Below are 21607 nucleotides of genomic sequence, written 5' to 3' on the forward strand. Positions count from 1 at the left end.
TTTTTTCTTAAGACGAGCATGCAAGAAGACAGGACGGGACAGACGATGTCCCATCCGGAACGGGACTGCTTGTTCATCTGAAATTTCTTGTTCAAGAATAAAAAAAAAATCTCACAGGACGTTTCTAGCATTTGTCGTCAATTTGTCATGACTTCAATTTGCTGTTAACCTTAGCGATTTTTTTTTTCAGGCTGTATGCACACCCTTGGCAAATCACAGATTAATTTTTGATATTACGTTCAAAAACTTGCGACCGAGTGCAATTTGTACGCAAATAAAAAAACGGCCGTGGCTTAGCTTGGTTAAGCCTGGTGATTGCGAAGCTGTTTTCTTCGCTTTTCGTTTTCCTTCTCTCGAAACGCACGTTCCTTCTCGAGCCGCTGCTGCCGCTGTTCCGGGGTTTCTTGGACACGCCTCTGCCGTTTAGTCGCGTTCCAGCGTTCTGAACTAGTAAAAGGAGGCTCACTGTCGGGCAAACTCATAATTTCTTCCTTTGCTTCTGCTGTTTCCACAGAGGAGGTTGCACGTTGTCGCTGAGCTGCATACTGGGCACGCCGCTTAGAAAGTCGTTCTTCTTCCGCCTCCGTAGCTCGCTGATGCTTCCTCTTTGCATTCTGCCGAGCTGCCTTGTTCGTAGGCACCATCGTGACATCTGGCTGTGTGACTGCCTTGGCGAGAGGAGCGGAGCTGTTTTACACAGCTGGTGTGACGTCACACCGACCGTAGCGCCCCTGGTGAGAGGAGCGGGAGTTAGGACGCCGTTGGTGGCTACCGCCTCGCCTCGCGTCGCGACGTCGTGAGATGGGGCCCCGTTTTTACACAGCTGGTGTGACGTCACTCTAGGTCACGTGCTGTGACGTCACGCAGCGAGGTAACGCTAAAGGTCAATGGTGCCTACCACCGCCTCGCCACGGAACGGGCTGAAGTGCGACCTAAAGTAGTATTGCTTCGCAATAAAAACAAGTCCAAGCGCTTTACACAGCGAGCCCATGAATGCAGCCCCTGTACGCACGAGCGGCGGCTTTCCCGCACAGCTTGGAACATGATAGCGGATCTTCGCGCAACTCTGCTCCCTGCGGGAGCATATACAGGAACAGTAGCGCCTCCTAGTAGCGCCTCGCTCGTCTCGTTCGGGCGCAGCGGGGCCGGACGCAGGGCAGGAATCGCGCGGCGAACAACGCAGCGCACATCCAAGGCGCGTTCACCACGAAGCTTGCGGCTTGCTGCCCGTTCGTTCGGCGCGAAAGCTACGCTGGCGTTCATGGCATCGGGTTTGTCGAGAACGATGTGTGCCGACGAACTACGACTGCAACTTGAGTCCCGTGCGTTTCGGCAAGGCGCTTGGCAGCGTTTATATGTGGTTTGCCGCTCCGCACGTCCGTTTCACCGTACGTAGCATCAGCAGCATCTGGTTCACGCGGCGTCGAAGGCGTTGACCGTCAGCGAAAAATCCCGGAAGGATTAATGAATAAAAAAGGGCAGCAAGTTGGTCTAGGTAGGGAATCGAATGTAGGGATATATGAATGTAGAGAATAACCTTCTGCTTATAAGGGAATTAACTCATTACGCTATCGCGTCATACGCTCAAGGCGGAGCCTGGGTGTCCCCTCCAATTTTTGATGGCGGCGAAGTGCTAAAGGCTCGTGCACTGTGCGATGTCAGTGCACGTTAAAGAACCCCAGGTGATGGAAATAATCCGGAGCCCTCCACTACAGCCTCCCTCATAGCCTGAGTCACTTTGGGACGTTGCGATTCTGGCTTTTGAGGCAAGCTGTCTTGAGCGTTGTAGCGAATTAAAACAGTGAAGCAGCGAATAAATAAGCATTTTCTTCATGATTCACCTAACCTATGCTCATCTTTGACGTCGCAGCCATCCCTCGACACCTGAAACCGAAACAAGTGAGAAAAGAAATTCGATTATAAATTGTTTAGCAGTTGTTGCCGAATTCTACACGGTGATTCCGTGTATAGTATTGTGTTATGCATCATTTCAAACAAGAAACATGCAACCAAAAATTAGGTGTCTACACTCCTTTAAGATGCCCCCCCCCCCCCCAACAAAAAAAAAACATAGGCAAGAAAAGAACACATGTTCACAAGACGTAGCTTAGTCCTCAGTATTAATGTTTCCTTTTTGTCCGCGCTTTTTGCACGCATCTACGGAAGCCTTTAAACACTTTCAGATAGATTTAAGACTTGACACCATTGCCGCATGAGCATGGCCTCTAATACTCAGCTGTCCCGTGGCTATACGTGTTCCAGGTAATATTAAGCGCGACTGTATACTTGCTGCTTGGATATGCTCCGACTGATGAAATACGGTACTTTTGAGAACGCAGTGCCGTTTTTCGGGAGAGGAGCGTTTGCAGAGGATGTATTATTCATCTAAGATAAAGGTCAAGTTCCAGCTCAAACGTAATCAGAAAACAAACGTATGCTAAATTACACATCCGTCTTCCAATCCTGTCATTTCGCTTGCTAAAAAGATCTCTCGGCGTTGCCGTTCTGCAACCACAATCTGCGCTTTACTGTAGGTTACTGCCCAGTAACCGACACATTCCCGGAACCATCAAGCCAATCACACATTTATGCGCTGTTCGCCTAATGTAGGGCGTCCTTAGCTCCGTCATTCAATTCTCATTTCCCGGACCGACGGGACACACCCCAGAGTGTTTGCTTTCTTCTCAGCGTCTCTTGTTCCTATCCGGGCAGTGACCGCCGTCTTTGTGGCCCCTGCCCTGCTCCCCGGAAAAGCCTCTGGGGCCAGCGTGTCAGTTGAAACAACCGAGGCCTGGGTAATCTCCCCGGCGCTTTGGTTCGGCTTCTCCGCCAGCTCCCCGAGCAAGCAGGGCAAAACTTCAGGGCGCTCAGGTTCAAGGGTCCTCCCGCGAGCCTTGACAAGGACAAAACAAGCGGAAAATCCCTCGAGACAGGCTAACCGAAGTAGTCGGTCCACCAGGGCGGAAATGGAAACCGTCGAAGCAATTAGGAATCCTTCTTTCCCTGCAGCTCTTCCATCCTCCCTCCCCTCTTGCTTTGCCCGACAGGGGGCAGAACCTACGGCGTCTCTGGGAACTGTCTCTCGGGGAAGGAAGAGGGGGGGGGGGGGGGGATGGCACTAGCAAGTGGCTGCCCTCACTTACTATGGCCGTTTGGCACGCTTGATTTGGTGTTCTTGTGTTTGTGCAGCAACTAGGGGTAGAAGGAGAGTTTTTGTTTGCGAAAGGCTTTTGCTCAGAGGGATTTAGCTTGCCCCGTTCACAACCATCCATTGCTCTTGTCCGGAAGAGCTGTGCATTCAATATCTGCTGCTTTCTTTCGTGCGTTTGGCTTCGAGCACATGCCTTTGTCCCGTGCTAAAATCTTGAGTAGAAAAATGGGTCAACTGCCAAGTGCGACAAAGTTGCGATTGAGCCAACATACGCGTATATATGAAACACAAACATAGAGCCGTCTCACTCTCCTTGAAGACGAATTGCAGTCGCCGACCAAGTCAAGCAATGACCAAAGACGCACGGTAGGAAGCATGCCACTAATCAACACCCAGTCATGACGTCACAGACTTCACCCTTAAAATGCCACCTACTCGTCTTGTTCGCCTCAATGTGATCAAGGAACCTATACCCGTTTCTGAAACGTCTTTCTTCATTGACTTGGTCAGTGGTTATGTTAGAGAGAGGTTGGGCAGATGGACGTTCATAATCACAAAGAGAACAAGGAAGGGGAAAGCCCCAGGGTGCTGGCAAACACCCTGAGGCGACTGTATTCTCTTATTCTTGACAGTAAACATTGATTCTCTGTTTTTTTTCTCTAGCTATTCTGGCATTTTTTCTGCCGCAAAAGACGCGTTTATTGGCGAGAAAATTAAATTTCAAAATCATTCCGCCAGCTTATTCAAACTCATGACACTAGCCGAAAAGGACGTGTTGCGGCCGTTTCTGAAGTGAATGCCGGAGTAGCGTTGCCTCCGAGATCCGTGAAGAAAAGTCGTCATCGCATCTATTTTACTTGCGAAATAAGCCGCTGATGGCGACACCTGCATTGCGTTTTTTGTCCTTTTCTACGTTATTAAAGCTCCGTTTCCAATGAGAGCTGTCTTTTCGTGATTAGAGCACAGTACGCTTTCGATATAGGCCAACATCTGTTTGTGTTCAGTATCCTTTCAATTAAGTATACTGAATTTTAATGAAATAAGCCTAACATATGATCCGCTTCGGTAGCTTAGTGGCTATGGCGCTAGACTGCTGTTCCCAAGGTGCTGGAATCGAATCCCGGCCGCAGCAGCCGCATTTCGATGGATGAGAAATGCAAAAATGGGCGCGTGCTGTGCAATGCAAGAGCAAGTTAAACAACCCCAGGGAACCGAAATCAATCCGGAACCTTCCACTAAGGCTTCTTGCACAACCCGTTGAACTCTACAGACGATACGTAACAATCTTATCTGACCATGACGTCAACCAAGTTCACTAGCTCTCCTAGTCGGACCGTCTCGCTACGCTCGTAGCTGCCACTGTGGACAGTCATTTTCATCATTCATCGCAACCACGCCGCATGACTTTCCTCCCTACTAGGATTTCCCCCGACTCAACGCTTTTAAATATCCAGCTTTGCGAGCATTTCAAATTGAAATAAAGGTATTCATTCAACCAATAAAATTATTAATCCTTCAATGCCCAGCATATCACGTAAGATAAAGCTTGCAAAAATACGAGTAGTTTTCGTTTCGGCTTACTAAGTACGCACCATAGGTTACAACAAAGATATCGGCTTCGGTTACCGCTCTGACGTTCTCGAAGATTTTTCCCCTATAGTACAAGCACTTCGTAGCATGTTTAGAGAAACAAAGCCACGCAAAATCCAAAGCAGCCAGAGAAACTGGGGCCTTCTGGAAGATCGCTCATTGCATAAAGCTAACCGTAATGACAAAACAACAAACCTTATCTTTCAGCAGGCGTACTTCGGCATTGCCACATGATTGAGTAATTGGGAATTTTTCCGCTTATTGAACCTATGCGCTAGACTATGTGCACGGACCTTTACCGCCCTTAGATATTCAGAAATTATAATTTACTAATTATGTGTATGAAGTATTTTATACTTATTAATAAATTCATGAGCCTTTCTCCGCTCCTCAACGTAGGGATCACGGCTCGGTTGTCTTAAAAATGGGCAGACGCTTGTTGCAAATTAAGCTCAGTTGGAAGTTGGCGGTGGTTCTGTCGTTTGTGTGTTTTTTCTCCCGTTGTTCGTGCTGTCTTCGTTATTTCTTGCACCATGAACCAACAAGCCCAAACAAGAATATTACGTTAATATGGTTCCGTCTGCAGCGGTGCATTTCGCCGAAAACGAAGTTAACTCCTGCTTTACATGTTTTGAGCCTATATATCCCTATGCCCCCTAAACAGAAGTAGTATTAACCGCGACAGAGATGCGACAGGAAGACACCGACCCGGGTTGCGAGTCCTTTGAATGCTAGTACTGAGGGAGCATTGCAGATAATGAAGTAATTACTGATTACAATCCGCCGAAATACAGCCAAACAGCTCAGATAAAAGCTACACAGCCATGGGGCGGCGCTGTGGTAGATGCTATTGAGTTATTAAACCCTAGTTCCAAACCTACTCCACCTTAGCGGAGTAACACAGGCATTGGACTAAGTAAAGCTTTACCGCCGCCTGTACGTAGTAAAAAAGGCGGAGATCCCTAAGGTAGTAGTATTCGTCTGAGGTCGGAATTGTCATCCTTAACTCTGCATTACCATAAAATGTGCAGTAGTCGCGTTTGTGTTTAGTTTTGTTGGACTACACCCGCCGACAAGAACGCAATTCCGCTTGCCAAGGCATCACCGCCGCCTGATTACTAGGACTGCGATAGTGCGGCATTGGTTATACAAAGTCATGTAGATCAGTCGCCGTGAATGTTGCTGTCTGGCTGCATTTTCTTCACTGGCCAGCGAACTGTGTGACGCGTGCACACATGCAAGAAGCTCTGACAACATGCCGACAGATACAAGTGGCGCGGTAGAAGGACGACTGCCATAACAACATTCACACTGCTAACAGGCTTCCAAAGCAGCCAACGAAAGTGTTAACAAATGGGCAACCTCATAAGCTGCGTGCCTTGTTTTATCAAGGCCATGCTACAACATTACCTTTCTACTCTTTCCCCTACCCCAATCCGCAGAGGTAAGTGACCCGCACAAAGTTTCTTTCGTCTTCGGAACCCGCATTTGCGCGCCAACTGCCCACGCTGATGCTAGTCGCATTCGGTTCTATATATCTGATGTAAATTAATTAAGCCGCGAACAACAATCACACCAATAATATTTTAATTTGTTTCGTTGCTCATTTGTAGACGGTAGGGGGTCTTTTACTTCTTGAAACAGGCGCACATACCGTCACGTACCTAGGAGTAGGCCGCCGCACGCGTTGCCAATTAAAGCGACAAAGTCGTCGTAATGCGCAACCCAGTTGCCGGATAAATTATTGCCTTGGCGCCGCTCCGTTCGACAAAGCGTGTCCGGCTGTGTCGAGTGTCCGCAAGGACACCACTTAACGGACTGATTCGTAAGCATTACTTGGCGCCAACACGTCTATCCCGCCCGCTGAGGCTTTGAAGGCCGCATTCCAGTAGGAAATATGGCCCCGCCAATGACCAATCCCGATGGGGGGACTCAGAATCAAAGATCGCGCGGACCTAGTGCTGAAGCAACGCCATTGCGTTAGAGACGCGCAGTTTGCTTTGATTTAGCACCGAAGAAGAGAATGAGGTTGACCACATGAATTCTACTGAAAGGAAAGACACGGAAACTGTCTCACCTTGAGTGTACACCTCAACAAAGTCCTGTGGGAAGGAGTGAAGGTGTGACAGGGGAGGAGAAAAAAAGAGACACCACAGACGTAGAGGCCACGCACAATCTACAACGTGCGTGATTACAACCCACACATCTTTGCTCATGCAACGTCGGCGCGCACCATGCACCTGAAGGCTGTAAACACGACTGCGGAGTTCTAATAGAGAAAAATAAAGCTGACAGTTTATGGCGTTGTGCGTACGGTGTCAAGGTGAGCTGTCCAAGTGCAGCAGTAAGGCTTCCGGGCATGAGCTACCGGAGGTTAATTCTCAATGTGCATACCAGAGAAATGTCCGGAGCCAGGGACATTCCTGCTCCTTACGACCGTTTTAACGAGATGGCTGCCCGACGCCGAGGTCCTTTACCTGCCGCAGGGCGAGGCGGGTGCCCAAAATGACAAGGCCACATTTGCGATATGTGTTTTCTTGTGCAATGCATCGCTTGCTGTCGTGGCGGCACCAAGGACGGAGTCGAGGGAATTACATTGCGTGCGGGTAGGCGACAGGTGCCTGAGTTGCGCTTTAAACGAAATTTTGCTGTTGTCAGATACTCCTGGCCATAGCACTGTCTACTACGTCTTCCTTACTGTGATATATATATATATCGAATTATGTAGAAAAAATTACCCAAAATTAGAGACATTTCTATGCTCGCCAGCGCAGTATGCTCTCCTTCAGCACTCGGAACTCCTTGAGCTGAATTGTAACTTTTTTTTTACCCCTTCATGCGTCCATACCCGGATCCCAGGATCACAATTTAATTCCTTTCTTATTCTACTTTTCTTTCATTGTTTTCTGGACACTTCTTTATTTGCCTTTTTGCCCACAATCCCCGTCCCTTACGCGCAGTAACAGTTCGGCCCGTTAAATACGTTGTCCATAATCCATTGTTTCATTAAAGAGCTCTCTCTCTCTGTCTGCTACTAGACAGGCGTGTGAGATGAGAATGCGTTATTTCAGCTTTCTTGTCTTCTTGCTACTGCTGCTGACCGATCGAGTGATGACGATCTGCAAGACTTATGTGCAACCTGGTATCACTGCACGACAGCATATCAATGCACTTTTGCATCGATGTCTTTATCTAGCCGGTCTTCCCGCCTAACGAATAAGATGTGCGCTGTCACTCACTTGTAAGTTGTAAGAGGGGAAGGTGCCGAGCTCCAAGTTCTGTTTTTCGCTTCGTGCATGTGCACATGTTAGGACAGAAGCAGCAGAGCCAGCAAGTGGATGCGCACGTTAGGCGCAGTGTATACCTCTAATGTCACTCAGCAAGGTGAGCTCAGGTGCTGTCGACATAGGCGCTAGTGTCCCAATGCCCGTCAGGTACAGATATTCGCCGCAGGATAGCTGTAATCGTTCTGACCACCACGTCCGCTGTATCGCGTGTCGCTGGCGCAGGGCTTTTCTTGGTGGCAATAGGTTGACTGTGCGGTTAAGTTCGTTTGTCCTTTTAGAACGTGGCTAATTGACCATGACTTACAGAGCCTTCAGCCTTAGGAGACAGCGAAGTCTGCCTGTCAACGTTACGAAGCACCTAAAAGCAGGCTACTTCAGAATGCAATTGTTTGGCGTGCTGTTACGTTCCGAACACTCACCGATGGGCTGAGGCCCGCTGTTCCGGACAGCAGAGGACTAATTGGGACTATCTGGCTCTTTTAACATGCAGCAGAATCGAAGTGCATTGATGGTTCCGCATTTCGGCTGCATCAAAATACGGGCGCCTTGAATCGAACCTGGTTTGTGGTTTGTGTTGTTGCTGGTTTGTGAAGAGATTACGTCGTTATGTGACTACTTAAACAGCTGTAAGGAAGCACATAATTTCGATGATATTAGGCAATTAGAACGCCAACTTCCTAAGCCACTTTTCGTTGTTACCTTATTGTTTTTATATGCCTGCGGCAACTGCTAACAGTTGGAAGTGTTCCGAAACCCCCTCAGTACACCAATCACGAAGTGAACATCGTTTCATAGGCAGTGCTGTTCAGATCAAGAAGGCGACCGCACATCTCCGTTCACGATAGCTGTAGCAGATTTGTAGCCCCATGTAAGTCGTTCTCTCCAGCTTCGAAGCACGTTCGTTTGGCTTCGAATATTTGGCGTGCTTCTTTTTCGTGTTCAGTGAGCTAAGTGTCCTTTTTGATTTCACGTGATTATCGCTGCAATTATAAAAAGAATCACCACTTAAAAGTCGATAATTCTTCAAGGACAATTGATGTCTTAACAATAATACGTCATCTGTCTGTAGATTTACATGAATAACTTGGCTGAAGGATAAGCTTGCTCAAGAACGCTGAGCTGCTCGTTGAGGCATTTCGCTTAGTACTGGAGTATGCAGCCATGTCTTGAAATGTTCAGAGGTTCATTGGGGGCTAAGATTATAAAGAAGCACGCGAATGGTTTTTGATGACTTGAGCAGAGAGGCGTCATTTCATAGACAACAGCATTTTTCGAAGTCAACAATCGCGGATGATTTTTTTTTTTCAAAATGCCAGCAACTAACAGACTTTCCCTTCCTACTCGTGTTCTTGTTAGAGTCCTGAACCCACCAGCAGACGTAGTACTGTAACAAAATAAATATTTAGTACGTCATCAGTGCTTTAAGTGTTTTTAGTTGTTTATTTTGTTTCTTTGTTCTAAATTTTCATCTAACCCTCAATCTCTCATCTAACCCTGCAGAACTAAACCTGCAGATGTAATTCATGCAAGGGCTGCGATAAAACATTTGGCGTAATTTCTGAAACGTCTGTATTCATGTTCTGCAATCTCTTGAGTGAAATTTGGTGCGGTGAAGCATTTGTAAAGGTTCTGAACTTCGCTGTAGCAGCATCTTGCCGCTTCACCTAAAGAAATCTGACGATTGTTGTCTACACCATGGGTAATGCTGATTCAAATTGAGCCTGAAAATATAGCACCGTGTTTGGCGTTAGGTGGCCCTTGTTGCTTATACGCTGTCAACCACAGCATAATTGACTTCATACAAACTCAGCGCATTGATCGCCGCAAAATATAAGCTTCTTTTCGTGTCTAGTCAACGCTCACTGCACGTAACGTATACGTTACAATGACCGTAGTGCCTCGAAGTGCACCCGCTACATTTTTTTAAATATATTTTACGTTACGCCTGATCAAAGCCACAAGTGCGCTTCTATAGCAAAATCTGCACTTTTACGCTCATTTAATTGCTAGTTCAGTATGCTTTGCTTCCACTCCAAGGCTATTTTAGTTAACATGCGCAGGGGTATGCGACGTCAGAAATATCCTCACTGGCTAAGTGTACTAGTACCTATCAGGCAGCATTATAGAGCCACCTAGATGCCTTCATAGGCATGTAGAAGTAACAACGTGAAAATTTGTTTACGATTATTTTCTGATTGGGTCAGCTTCGTCAGTCTAACACGATAACTGAGGCATGTGGCTCCATTCTTGTTACGGTACTATGTCTGGTTACATTGAAAGCAGTGAAGCTGCCTTTAGTAGAGCGCGACCCACCAACAGGTTGCTTGAGCAAATGAAGACTTATCAGCGCTGAGGATTGACATAGCTGACATATGCTGCGTTTCTCACACACGAGTTACATACAAGTCGCTACCCAAACCACTCAGCTGCTTAAGCAAAGGTATCCGTGAATCGCCGAGCTTAGGGCCACGAGTGTCATATGTGTGAGCATCTGCAGAACCTGCGTATTCGCGCGGTCTTTACAACTCCTGTCCCTTGCGTATGCACCTGTGTAATGAGCAGTGAAAGACACACACTCTGAAGCACAGATTTCGGTGCCGCGGCCATCCTTTGCCGACTTGGCGAGGTCCACCTGAGAGGCTCGGGAACGCTCGGAACGCATCGTGATAGGGCGATTGCAGCGCAAGATGAATGACAACGTGACAACGTTCTTGGCACCGACATGAGCGGAACACGTCGTTCACTTCCTCTTGTAGGGGATGATTTCGCTGTCGGCGGCCTTCTTCATGTCTTCCTCGAGGTCCGCCTGAGAGCTCTTGATGATGGATATGATCTCGTCTCTGTAGCCGAGCCGGATGCTGTTGAACTTAAACTCCTCGCCGAGGTTGACCACCTTGACTTGTGGCACGGAGAGGCGAAGGCGTAGGGTGACGTTCATCTCCTTCCAGGGCTCGACGGCGATCTTCATGCTCATGTGAGGGTTTGTGAACACACCGCTGGCGCGCACCCCGCGTGGTGGGTATGTGGAGTGTTTGAGCGTGCCCGTGATGTCCACGCGCAGTTCCTTGGTGGTCAGGTTGCAGCGGATGGTGATACCCGTGGCTAGCGAGTGTTCCTCGTGGGCGCAGTTTCCCTCTCGCTCCAACTTGTTGTAGCCGGTGATGAAGATGTCGCCGAAGTAGGCCCATATCTCGGGTCGGCCCGCCACCGTCTTGTTGTAGCTGTCCCTGGGCCGGTACGGCGTCTGGATGTGCTGCGACAGCTCGCTTAGGACGACGTCCACGTAGTCGTTGACCTCGTCCACTGTCGTGGCCTGAGCGGCTGCGTTTCAGAAAGGGTGGACATTCAGTGACCAGTTGAATGCATCCGCGACTCATTTCCTGCGCAGATCGAGGTGACGTCTCGTAGATGCATCTTATCAACTCTGTAGTTTATAATGTAATCACTTGCTTCTACGAATAGTTACCGGAAATGGTCGCGGAAGGATGGAGCTATCGCACAGGTGACAGAAAAGCAGCTGCAAATGGCTGCTGTTATCAAGAAGCTGTTATCTCATGACAAGAAGCGAGGTCCTCTAATGTGAGGAGAAGCGCGGTGATGTTATAGTTCTATTATGAACAGTGAACAATTGCGAAAGATCGTACTCAACAAAACAAATGACGTGGCTGCCACCTCTGGTGTTGCTGGCTACTCGTTACATTAAGGAGGCTCGTTAACGTTGTACCAAACTTCGCTGCTCTTGCACGACCTTAGAAGTACAAAGCAACGCACAATCCTCTAGCTGCACATATCCACTTCCGTGGAGCCATATCTATATACACATACACCTGCTTAATTTCAGTGATTATGTTTGTGCTTTAACACTTGGCACGCGAGATGGGCTAATAGGAGGATACATAGGGGAAAACAGATAGTCGAGACGTTGACTTCATTGTTTTGTAGCCCGTGAACACCTGCGTAAATTTCGTGCTCATACCAAGTTCTGTACGATTGCTTTAACCCTCACAGGCATGATGTTTCTATTATGATAGTTTTTTAACCATTAGAACCACGATGTTGGAAAAATCTGTCCGTTAGCACGTGGAAAGTGGAGAGAGGAAACTCCCCCTCTCCGCGACGGAAAGGGACAGTGGGAGAGGGAAGACTAAGAGAGGGCCTGTTAGCGGCAGTGGCTACAGTGTCCGGGTCGAACACTAATGCCAGCGCATGCTATGTCGCATCAGTCACATTGATCGGGTATAATTTCTTTTCGTGCGTGCGCACGCTAGGTGAGACTGCATCTTCAAAGCAGTATGCTGTTAATTTGTGGCGCTCATGGTGTTTGAAGCGCTTCCATGCTCATGGAGAAAGCTATCTTGCAAAACTACAACATGTCATACGCCTTGCATGTGTTCATCCGTCTGCTGCAGCGCGCGAGTAATTACGTTCAAGTACTATTACGTGTTTTATTCCTCATTGAAATTTGTAGTGGATACCTTGGCACTTAGCAGGTCACTTACGATCCTTGCAAACGGCATTTTCCTTTGTCTGTGCTATCTCAGAAGTTCTCTTTGCAAATTTTTGTTGTTTTGTTTTCAGCGCAGTGTGTGACCGATGGCTGTGAACAGTAAACCACACCAAATTTGTTTCGCATATTTAAAACTTCATTCCACACAGACACGCTTGATGATTCTAATAGCTTTACCAAAATTATGCGCTCAGTACAAACAATCTATTGCATTATATCCTGACGATGACGGCTTTATTCTTGTGCGCATTTGGCTATCGAATTCTCTCGCACAAATATTAAAAAGAAATATTGTGTTAAAACCTACAGCACTTACAGGCGCCTTTATTACCTGTGTTGTTTAATAGTTCCGTGAAAACCTTATAGTCCGGAACCCTGAATAACGAAGCAACAAATTTCGCAGAGAAAAGAGATTTACCAGGTGAACGCAGGTACACTTTTTAATTGGAATTGGAGAAAAAAAAGGTCTTCTTGGGAGTTCGAGTAATCTCTACGAACATCATTAGGTTAATGAATATAGTAACGATGTAACAGCAACACTCTTGAAACTTTTTCGATGCGGGAAAGTATATTTTTATAAAGCAGGCTTACGGGTGCTTATTTTCTTCCAATGAGCAGGGCTAGCGTAGGCAAACTGTTCGTACATTCCGCATGATATTGTTACAAGCTCCTTATGCGTAATGCCATCTTTTTTTTTTGTTGCTTTTGACGACACAATCACTCACATTGCTCTGTATGGATTACATTGCTGGCAGGAAACCGTTGCGCACAACACAACTCACCGGCAACACACAGGAGAAGGACAAGGAAAGGCAGCATTTTCTGAAAAATAAAAAGAATATATAGCTATTAACCGTTGATCGAGTCTGTAAACATTTGCGAGTCAAGTTATTATTTGTGCCTCAGAAGTTAGCACTGTTTTTCGGTCAATTGCATCCATCGTTCTTCACCGATTTCAAGTCAATGTGTTGAAGAGAACTGACCGAGTTTTTCGCTTTACCGTTCTCTGTGTTTCGTGTTCCATTTCAAGCCGTTGCATTACTTTTGAATCCCGAGTTGTTTAATGCGCCACGTCGAGTCCGTGAATCTAAGCAATGCCATAACATTTTGCCACATTTTCTGTACAGGGCCGCTCAATACGAAAGGGCGGCACCCGGCGCATGCGTCTTTGCCGCCGATTCTCGCAAGCGGTCTGCAGCAGCCCTTCGCGAAGCGCAGCGGCCACGCGCTCCCGTGTTCCCTTTTATATTGAGCGGCCCTGTACCTGATGGAGACAGAATTTTGCAGAGCTTTATTCGCTCAGGAAAAAAAAAATGAAACACTTGGAGAAACTGTTAAGGATTTTGGAACCTCTTTACCTTCGAGAGAGATCACTTAGATCAGTGGTAGCACTGATGTCATTAACGCAATAGCTAGAGTCAGAAACTTGTACTTGAGATACTCTACTAAAGCCGTTTCACACTCTAGAAACACACAGATCCAGCATGAGATCGGGCGAGGAAATTTATATTTTGCTTCTTTTAAATTAATTTATATTGCTAGGACTAACTTACCGTTGCTCTAACCCACTGTTGCCTCCGGCTGTCCATGTCCTGGGAGGAACCATCATCGGCAGAGCTAATGTCTTTTACGACCCCGCAAGCCACCTTTTTTGTCATTCTTAATGCAAAGAGCGTCCAGAGGGCTTGCAAAGATAAACGGCCGGGAAGAAGCGCTCACTGCATTACAATTAGCTCGGCGTGGCATTGGCTTCTCAACTTTCTGCGAAAAACAGCGAACGAGATTTGTTTAGATACGTCGTCATCTTAACAAGCACGCATGCGCAAACCTGGAAGCTGACAGCTATAGACGGCCGTGTGCTCTATGGCGCCTTGAAAAGAGTGCTCTGCTATTTCCTCGGTGATCAATGCGGCGTTCTCTGTCCTTGAATAAAGATTACGGGCGATCACAAACCTAACAAACAGTAGGCTCAAAGTGCTCGCCCCTAAACGCATGCGCTGACTCCCAATAGGGGTGTGTCTCAAGTCACGTACATAATAGAATAAAGAAATCACTTTAAATTCTGTAGTTTTCATCTGCTACCACTTTTTGCTCTTCCATCACCCTGGGGCAATCTCTTCTGAAAGATATTTCCAAAGAGTTGAAACCGGGAAACCGACACATAAGTGAGAATAGAAAAAAAAGAGGGAAAATGGAATTTCTTCTCCGGCGCCTTAGAAGTGCAATGTCAGAAGGAGAATCTGATGAATTTAACATGAAAATAAGCTGATAGCCTTGAGTTACTGCTCAGGTTAGAAAGGCTTTGTAGCTCTTTGCAGTATGTGCATTTCCAAATTAAATCCCCTTGACTCATGCTGTCCGGCTTGCCAGCCCGTGACGCAGTTGGCTGTCGCATTTCGGAATGTTCTCGACGGCTTGCAAGAGGCAAACATAGGTAAACGGCTGCGCTCTTACTTACGCGTGAAACCAAATCTAGCTCTAAGCACGGACCAACCCTCTCATCACGACACTTCTAAGCGATGACAGCAAATTTGCATGTGCTGAATATTCATACAACGGGTTCTTACTGTTGTCTATTTTAACTATCCGTTTTCTTTAATCGCGTTGACTGTACTAGCCCGAGACTTAGAGAACGGTGTCCGCTTAAAACCGCAGTCAGAAAAGAAAGGAACTGAAAATTACGGATGCCGTTTCAAATTTGTTTTAAATTCTAAATTTAATTTGATACCTTACTCTTTTTTGTTTTTGCTTTTATTCTGACAAATCTCCATACTAATTATGGAAAGTACGGGAGCTGACACACTTTGTTCAGGACATGAGTATTAAAAAGTTTCTTGTTCCTAATGCGCGTGATTTCTATTCACGGAAAGCAGACAACGAACGTGATTTCACCGTAGCTCGAACTGCAGGTGCGAAAATATAGAAGCAGCGGTGGTACCAATCACTTTGTCAAAGAAAACGTGGTACTGCTAGATTTCCCGGTTCACCTAACTGCCTTGTAACATTCGAAACATTAGAGTTCGCATGAAAGTGCGTTTGTGAAGGCGGCAAATGGCTCAGTTTTTACCTGGAAGCTGGGAAGATAGAGCGCAGAATGGCTGTCGGCGGACTACATTACCTCACAGTATATGACGTCTACATGAAACGATATTGTTGAAACGTCGTAACAGCTGCGTGGCAGCACTGTGACGTCACGGTGCTTCCGGTCGTGCAGTATTACAGACGCTGATAAAGCCATAAGCGAATTGTAGGAACACCCGATAGTGCATTAATTATTGCGCATTTAAGCACTAAGAATTTTTTATGTGACATTATTGATTAAGCAAACAGTTCAATAGGAAAGCTAGATCGATAATTTTTTTAAAGATCTGAACGCATGCCTTAACCTAAAAATGCAGTCTGGCAATATTTCCTGGACGTTGGCATTAGGAGTGACAGATTTTGGGCGCTTTGTTCATTTCGCAAGCTTGTTTCATTTTGTCATTCTCAGATGGAGTATTTAGGCTCTGTGCTGACTTGAAAAATATTACCTAGATGACAAGTGATGAGACATATGACATGACCTCGGTTAAGTATTTGGGAATATGAATGCAAGAGCCACTGACAAATGCGATAAGAACCACGTGTTTGCATCCTCTACATGAGTGGAAATGTCAAAATTTCAGCGAACAATTAATATTTAAGATATTTGCTAACCTTCGGTTGCATGATCGTAATAATTTCTTCTCTCCACCCTAAAGTTACAACATTACGATGACTTTCGTGATGCAATTTTAAATTTTTAGCTTAACTTTTGAGTACTGCATGCTCAACTTCCTGAAATGGAGACATTCAGTGCCCCGTCGCAGTTTTGTGATTTGCTCTGCCATATGGCAACGATGAGTCACCATCGCACCCAGCGTCTATGAAAACGCTACCAGCTGTCACGGGTCGGTATCGTTGCAGGGAATATAGAGAAAACAGAATATAAAACTCGAAGACATGACGATCGTGGAAAAGTCATCAGTACAACCCGTTTTCACATCGTACTAATGACTACGCAAATTCTCAAACTCGAGCTCATCTTTGCATTTGTGCCACGGCCGTTTCTGCCGCCAACGCAGCTAAGCGCCCCGCCATATTTACCTACTTCGCTTGCTGCGCTCTTTCGAAACCTAATCTCAAGTATGTAGTAAAAGTGGTTGACAAACGATCCAAAGAAGGAGTAGGGGCTTCTACATTTTGGTACAAAACTTGAAGACATGCGCGCAAGACATGCACTGTACTCACGGAGGTTGATGTATCCGAACGCCAACGGTCCTGTCGAAGAGCAGATGCTGCCAGTCTCGTCGACCTGCCGTTGGCTTAGCACGTGTGTGGCGCCGGTCTCTGGGGCTTCAAGCAGGCTTCGTCGTCTCTGAGCCGGTGCGCTACGCCACCATCTCGCGTCACTCTTAGCCAATCAGGTTTCGTTCTCACAACCGCATTGCGCGCCAATCGAAGGGGAAAAAAATAAAAGAGAGAGTCGTACCTTTTTTTTTTTTTTCTCTTCTATTCTGCCGCTGTCTGGATGGACTGGATAAACTTTCGCACTCGGCGGAACGTTCGGAGCAGGTGGAGTCGCCGCCACGCGGCCAATCTGCGCGTGCGATCAGCGCGGTCCCGTCTTCAAGGCCGGCGACGACGCAGCGAGGTGAGAGGGTGTCGTTCGGCTCTGTCCTTGCGTAGCTGCGCTAAAGGCTCGCGTCACTCGCAAAACATCTCACAATTCCGTTATCGTGTGGTGAACTGAACACATCTGCTACGTCCGATACAAAATCAAGAAAAAAAAGTTGGAGCCTTCGCCATGTTCTAGGCACGCGAGAGGTGACGGCTGAGGCTAGGTTTGAAATCTCAAAGGGAAGAACGATAGACAATGAAGGAATCTCGTTTTCTCGGTTGGTTGTCGGGTTATCGGCGAACGGTAGACCTGCGCTTACTGGGTAATACGCCCCGCGCGGGCGGCAAGCGGTCCTAGGAAGCGGCGCCGAGGCGCGGAATATTTCGACATTTCTTGGTCTGTTGAAATCGGACGTGTTTTTTTAACGCGTCTTCCGAATCGCACGCGTCTTTCACTTCAAAAACACACAGCCTTCTCGTTTATAGTTTTTTTCTTTACTTTTACAACCTTGCCCTGCTGCCAGGACTACGGTAAAGAACAGACCGTTCATGTGAATTGTAAGGTAAAAAAAAAGATTTACTGAAGCGAACAGTCATTTTCTATCTGTCACGCCTTAATTAGTCTGCTTGTGCTGATGCACGCGTCCAATGCGGCCCAATATTGTTGCGCTCTGTCGAAGACTGTTGGGTATGGAACCTTCACGGTATGTTCTTGCATTTGTGAAGTTGTGAACGCGGCTACAAGTTAAGGCGGACACTTGGCGTACTTCTAAACAATCACAATTCAAACAGGGCTACCGCTTATGCCAGTAAGAATTGTGCTGCTACAATATCTTTTCGATCTTTTTGTCTTGTTGTGTTAAGCGTTTGACTCAACTCGAGTACAAAGTTGCGGCGTGTGGTCTGCCAAGCAGGTGCACTGTATCCCTCCCGATATCTGAATAAAGCAGTGACATATCCGCCATCAGCCGAGACACGTAAGCTGCGTTTCGTGAGTTTTGTTTTGTAAATGTAGAACTAAATATGGCCTTCCACATATCTTGGGAGTGCAGCCCTGAAGTAAAGCCGCTACAATTTGATGTTATTAACTGTAGCGGCTTTTATGAAGGTTATTATACTCTATTTGAAACAACCATTGCACATATTTTGCTAAGAAACTGAACGCATATGTCTAAGAAAATAACAATGTCGTTTTGTAATTACGCGTTACGGGGTTAATTACGACCTAGCCAAACTAAACCGATTAAAAAATGCTGTGAGATGAGTCTAGTAAATCCAGCCTTCCGCTTAAAAAGCTTCAAATATTTCAGAATTAGGCAGAAATGGCGAGCTAGGAGTCACGATTTTAACTGAAGCAGCCTGCGGGTAACTCATGAGGTGAGTCTCCTCTCATTTTTGTCTGGGATTCTGGGCGTATGCGCTGTATGCCATGTTGACCAACAGAAACAAATATTTACGGGTACATTTAAGTGGTCTCGGTTTCATTTGTCGCAGATAATTTCACAGGACATTGGTGCCATGTGCGCAAATTTTTACCTGCTTGGCAAGAAGCAACTCATGAAGTTAGCCCAGAGTTTGAACGCCGAAGATGCTATGATTTACGTTGCATGTCTGTAGTAAAAAATACACGAGTCTGATTCTAAACCACTTTTGCTAATGTTTAAGTGTCATAGAGGCGGAATGTTCCGAACCTTGAAACGTGATGTCGGTGTCCATAGCATTTTTGGGGGCAGTTTATTGCCATATACAGGCCACCGCAACCACAAGGACACCGCAGCGGTGGCCTAGTGGTGGCCTCGCATGCGTGAGGTACGGGGTTCGATCCCCAGAGCCACCGGGCAAACGCGCTGGTGATTCAGGGGTACAAGCTTTCGCCAGGCCTGATGCTCGCCTTCTCAAAGGTTAAATATTTGAAAAATGGGTCTTTGACCCCACCTTGAGAAAGAAAAATACGTTGTACTATGGCGCTGTTTAGAGCAAGCTGCCCTGGCGCCGCTAAGACTCATCATCAACTGAACATTACTGGTTTCAACGCGTTCACAGTCGTCATCGTGCGCTCTAAGCTCTGCAGTGAATCGCAAGAGTATATGTATAAATGAATTGTTTCTCGCAGGGGATTCTACAAAATCTACAGTCATGTGGGCTTTATAATTACCTTGCAAAAATTTCTTTAGACATCTATAGACTGTTCATAGGCTTCTGTCCATAGAGTCTGAATACGTTTATAGACAAACCATAGAGAACAGTCTATATGCGATACAAATCATATAGACAGTCTATAGACACTGTATAGATTTATGGCCATACACTTTTAGTAAACTTTTGTCTATAGACAGTTTATAAGCTATGAATAGACACAAATAAATATCTATAGGAAGGCAATAGAGCCTACACGAGGTCTATAGACTGTCTATAGACCCTTTATGACAGACAGTACACTGTCTCATCCGCGCCTGCTTCGTAAAACGCAAATGACTCAGGACGTTCTTCCCCCTCAGCCGGTCACGTTACTGGCGGTCAAAGCTCCCACATGGCGTGTCCCTCCGGTTATTCTGAGAAACAAGCCACGCAAACGCGTACCTTTGCGGTCTTTCCCATTGCGATTATTTGCCGGTGCCTGCAGGTCTGCAGTATGCACAGCGTGTTCCCGTATTCCGGTTCAGGGCGCCATACTTGCATTAATTTTGCTGTTCCTCTTCTGCTACGGCTCGGCGGGGTTCCGTTTTTCTACTGCCTTTCTGTGACACTGCGAACACCGACAGTGCTTTTCCACCTCGGTTTTGTGAAAGCACGCAAAAGTAGACGAATACGTACTGTATGGTGTGGAATACGTCTAGTTCATATTTATTCATTGAGACACACTGCAGAGCAACGGTGGGTCATGGCACGAATAGGTTAGAAAGCGTGCATACAGACATGCACTTGGGGATAGAGCATGTACAGAGGACAAAATACATGTCTAGAACGACCGAACTGTCTGTTGCGCAGCTCCCAAAGTCGCTGCGCCCAGGAAGGCAAGAAGAGACGGTGAAATCCCATTGGTTTAACTGTACTTGATTGTATCCAGACCATTTTTAACTAAATGTTATCTCTAGATATTGCGTGTTCAGCCCGAAACACGCCCAGAACGTGTTGTAGACAAGCGTTTTGCCCTCTGTACGCGTTTGCACAAAAGTAACCGTTTGAACAAAATGCGATAATGCACACAGAGGAATAAAGCGGAGCAGAAGAAAAATTCATTGGAGGCACTTAGATATCTCTTAACTGCGGGAAGGCGAAAGCCGTTTGTGCCCTCCGCGGTGGCTCAGTGGTTAGGGCGCTCGACTACTGATCCGGAGTTCCCGGGTTCGAACCCGACCGCGGCGGCTGCGTCTTTATGGAGGAAAAACGCTAAGGCGCCCGTGTGCTGTGCGATGTCAGTGCACGTTAAAGATCCCCAGGTGGTCGAAATTATTCCGGAGCCCTCCACTACGGCACCTCTTCTTCCTTTCTTCTTTCCCTCCCTCCTTTATCCCTTCCCTTACGGCGCGGTTCAGGTGTCCAACGATATATGAGACAGATACTGCGCCATTTCCTTTCCCCCAGAACCTATTATTATTATTATTATTATTATTATTATTATTATTATTATTATTATTATTATTATTATTATTATTATTATTATTATTATTATTATTATTATTATTATTATTATTATTATTATTATTATTATTATTATTATTATTATTATTATTATTAAAGCCGTTTGCGACTCACTGCACTGATTTGAATTTGCCGCGCTTGAATTCATTTCACGACAGAGGAAAAGAGCAGCTGGCGCGAGCGTGGCGGAGGAAGCGGTGACGTCACGCTGCGCATGCGCAGCGCGTCGGAAGTTGTTGCCTGGCGGCGGATCACACTGCTTCGACGTCCTTTCATGTGATGTGACGTTATCATCCGCGTTTCCTTGTTTTCGATCAATTTTTAGCCGAATTATAGGTTTGGTTTGGTTTATGGGAGTTTAACGTCCAAAAGCGACTCAGGCTATGAGAGACGCCGTAGTGGAGGGCTCCAGAAATTTCGACCACCTGGGTTTCTTTAACGTGCATTGACATCGTACAGCACATAGAATTTCGCCTCCATCGAAATTCAGCCGCCACGGCCGGGATCGAGCCCGCGTCTTTCGGGCAGCAGCCGAGCGCCATAACCACTCAGCCACCGCGGCAGACTCGAATTATAGATCTTTCGGTGATTTTAAGGACACTTGACATTAAGATCACGTGATAACACAAGGTCGCGTGACATCAGAAAGTCGCATGACCTAGGTGGCGATTTAACGGACGGACGGTCACCGCGAGTACGAGTCATTAAAGGCTATCTCGTTAATAAGAAAACATACAATTGCCTCCTGACATGGAAGGGCACGATTACGCATGTGACTTAGATGATGAATGA

At 46.5% G+C, this 21607-nt stretch overlaps 1 protein-coding gene across 2 annotated transcripts; it reads right to left on the minus strand.

Annotated features, from left to right (window-relative positions):
* Positions 1-6311: 6311 nt before the first annotated feature.
* On the minus strand, positions 6312-16983 carry LOC144093775 (uncharacterized). Of its 2 annotated transcripts, none has more exons than XM_077627475.1 (3): positions 16805-16983; positions 13261-13357; positions 6312-11349 (listed from the first exon to the last, which is right to left on the minus strand). In XM_077627475.1, exons 2-3 carry the CDS (start codon positions 13352-13354, stop codon positions 10769-10771), a joined length of 675 nt encoding a protein of 224 aa, XP_077483601.1. In that variant the 5' UTR covers positions 13355-13357; positions 16805-16983; the 3' UTR covers positions 6312-10768. The 2 variants fall into 2 exon arrangements, with proteins under 2 accessions (XP_077483601.1, XP_077483602.1); XM_077627476.1 differs by having other exon boundaries at positions 13318-13357; positions 16805-16970.
* Between the last annotated feature and the right edge of the window lie 4624 nt (positions 16984-21607).

The sequence above is a fragment of the Amblyomma americanum genome, chromosome 6 (assembly GCF_052857255.1).
Source record: "Amblyomma americanum isolate KBUSLIRL-KWMA chromosome 6, ASM5285725v1, whole genome shotgun sequence".
In the NCBI taxonomy this organism is placed as follows: Eukaryota; Metazoa; Arthropoda; class Arachnida; order Ixodida; family Ixodidae; genus Amblyomma; species Amblyomma americanum.

Coding starts and splice junctions, on each gene's coding strand:
- LOC144093775 (XM_077627475.1), bottom strand. CDS start 13,354: ATGCTGCCTTTCCTTGTCCTTCTCCTGTGTGTTGCCGGTGAGTTGTGT. Junction 11,350..13,260: donor TGTAATCCATACAGAGCAAT/GTGAGTGATTGT, acceptor TCTGAAACGCAG/CCGCTCAGGCCACGACAGTG.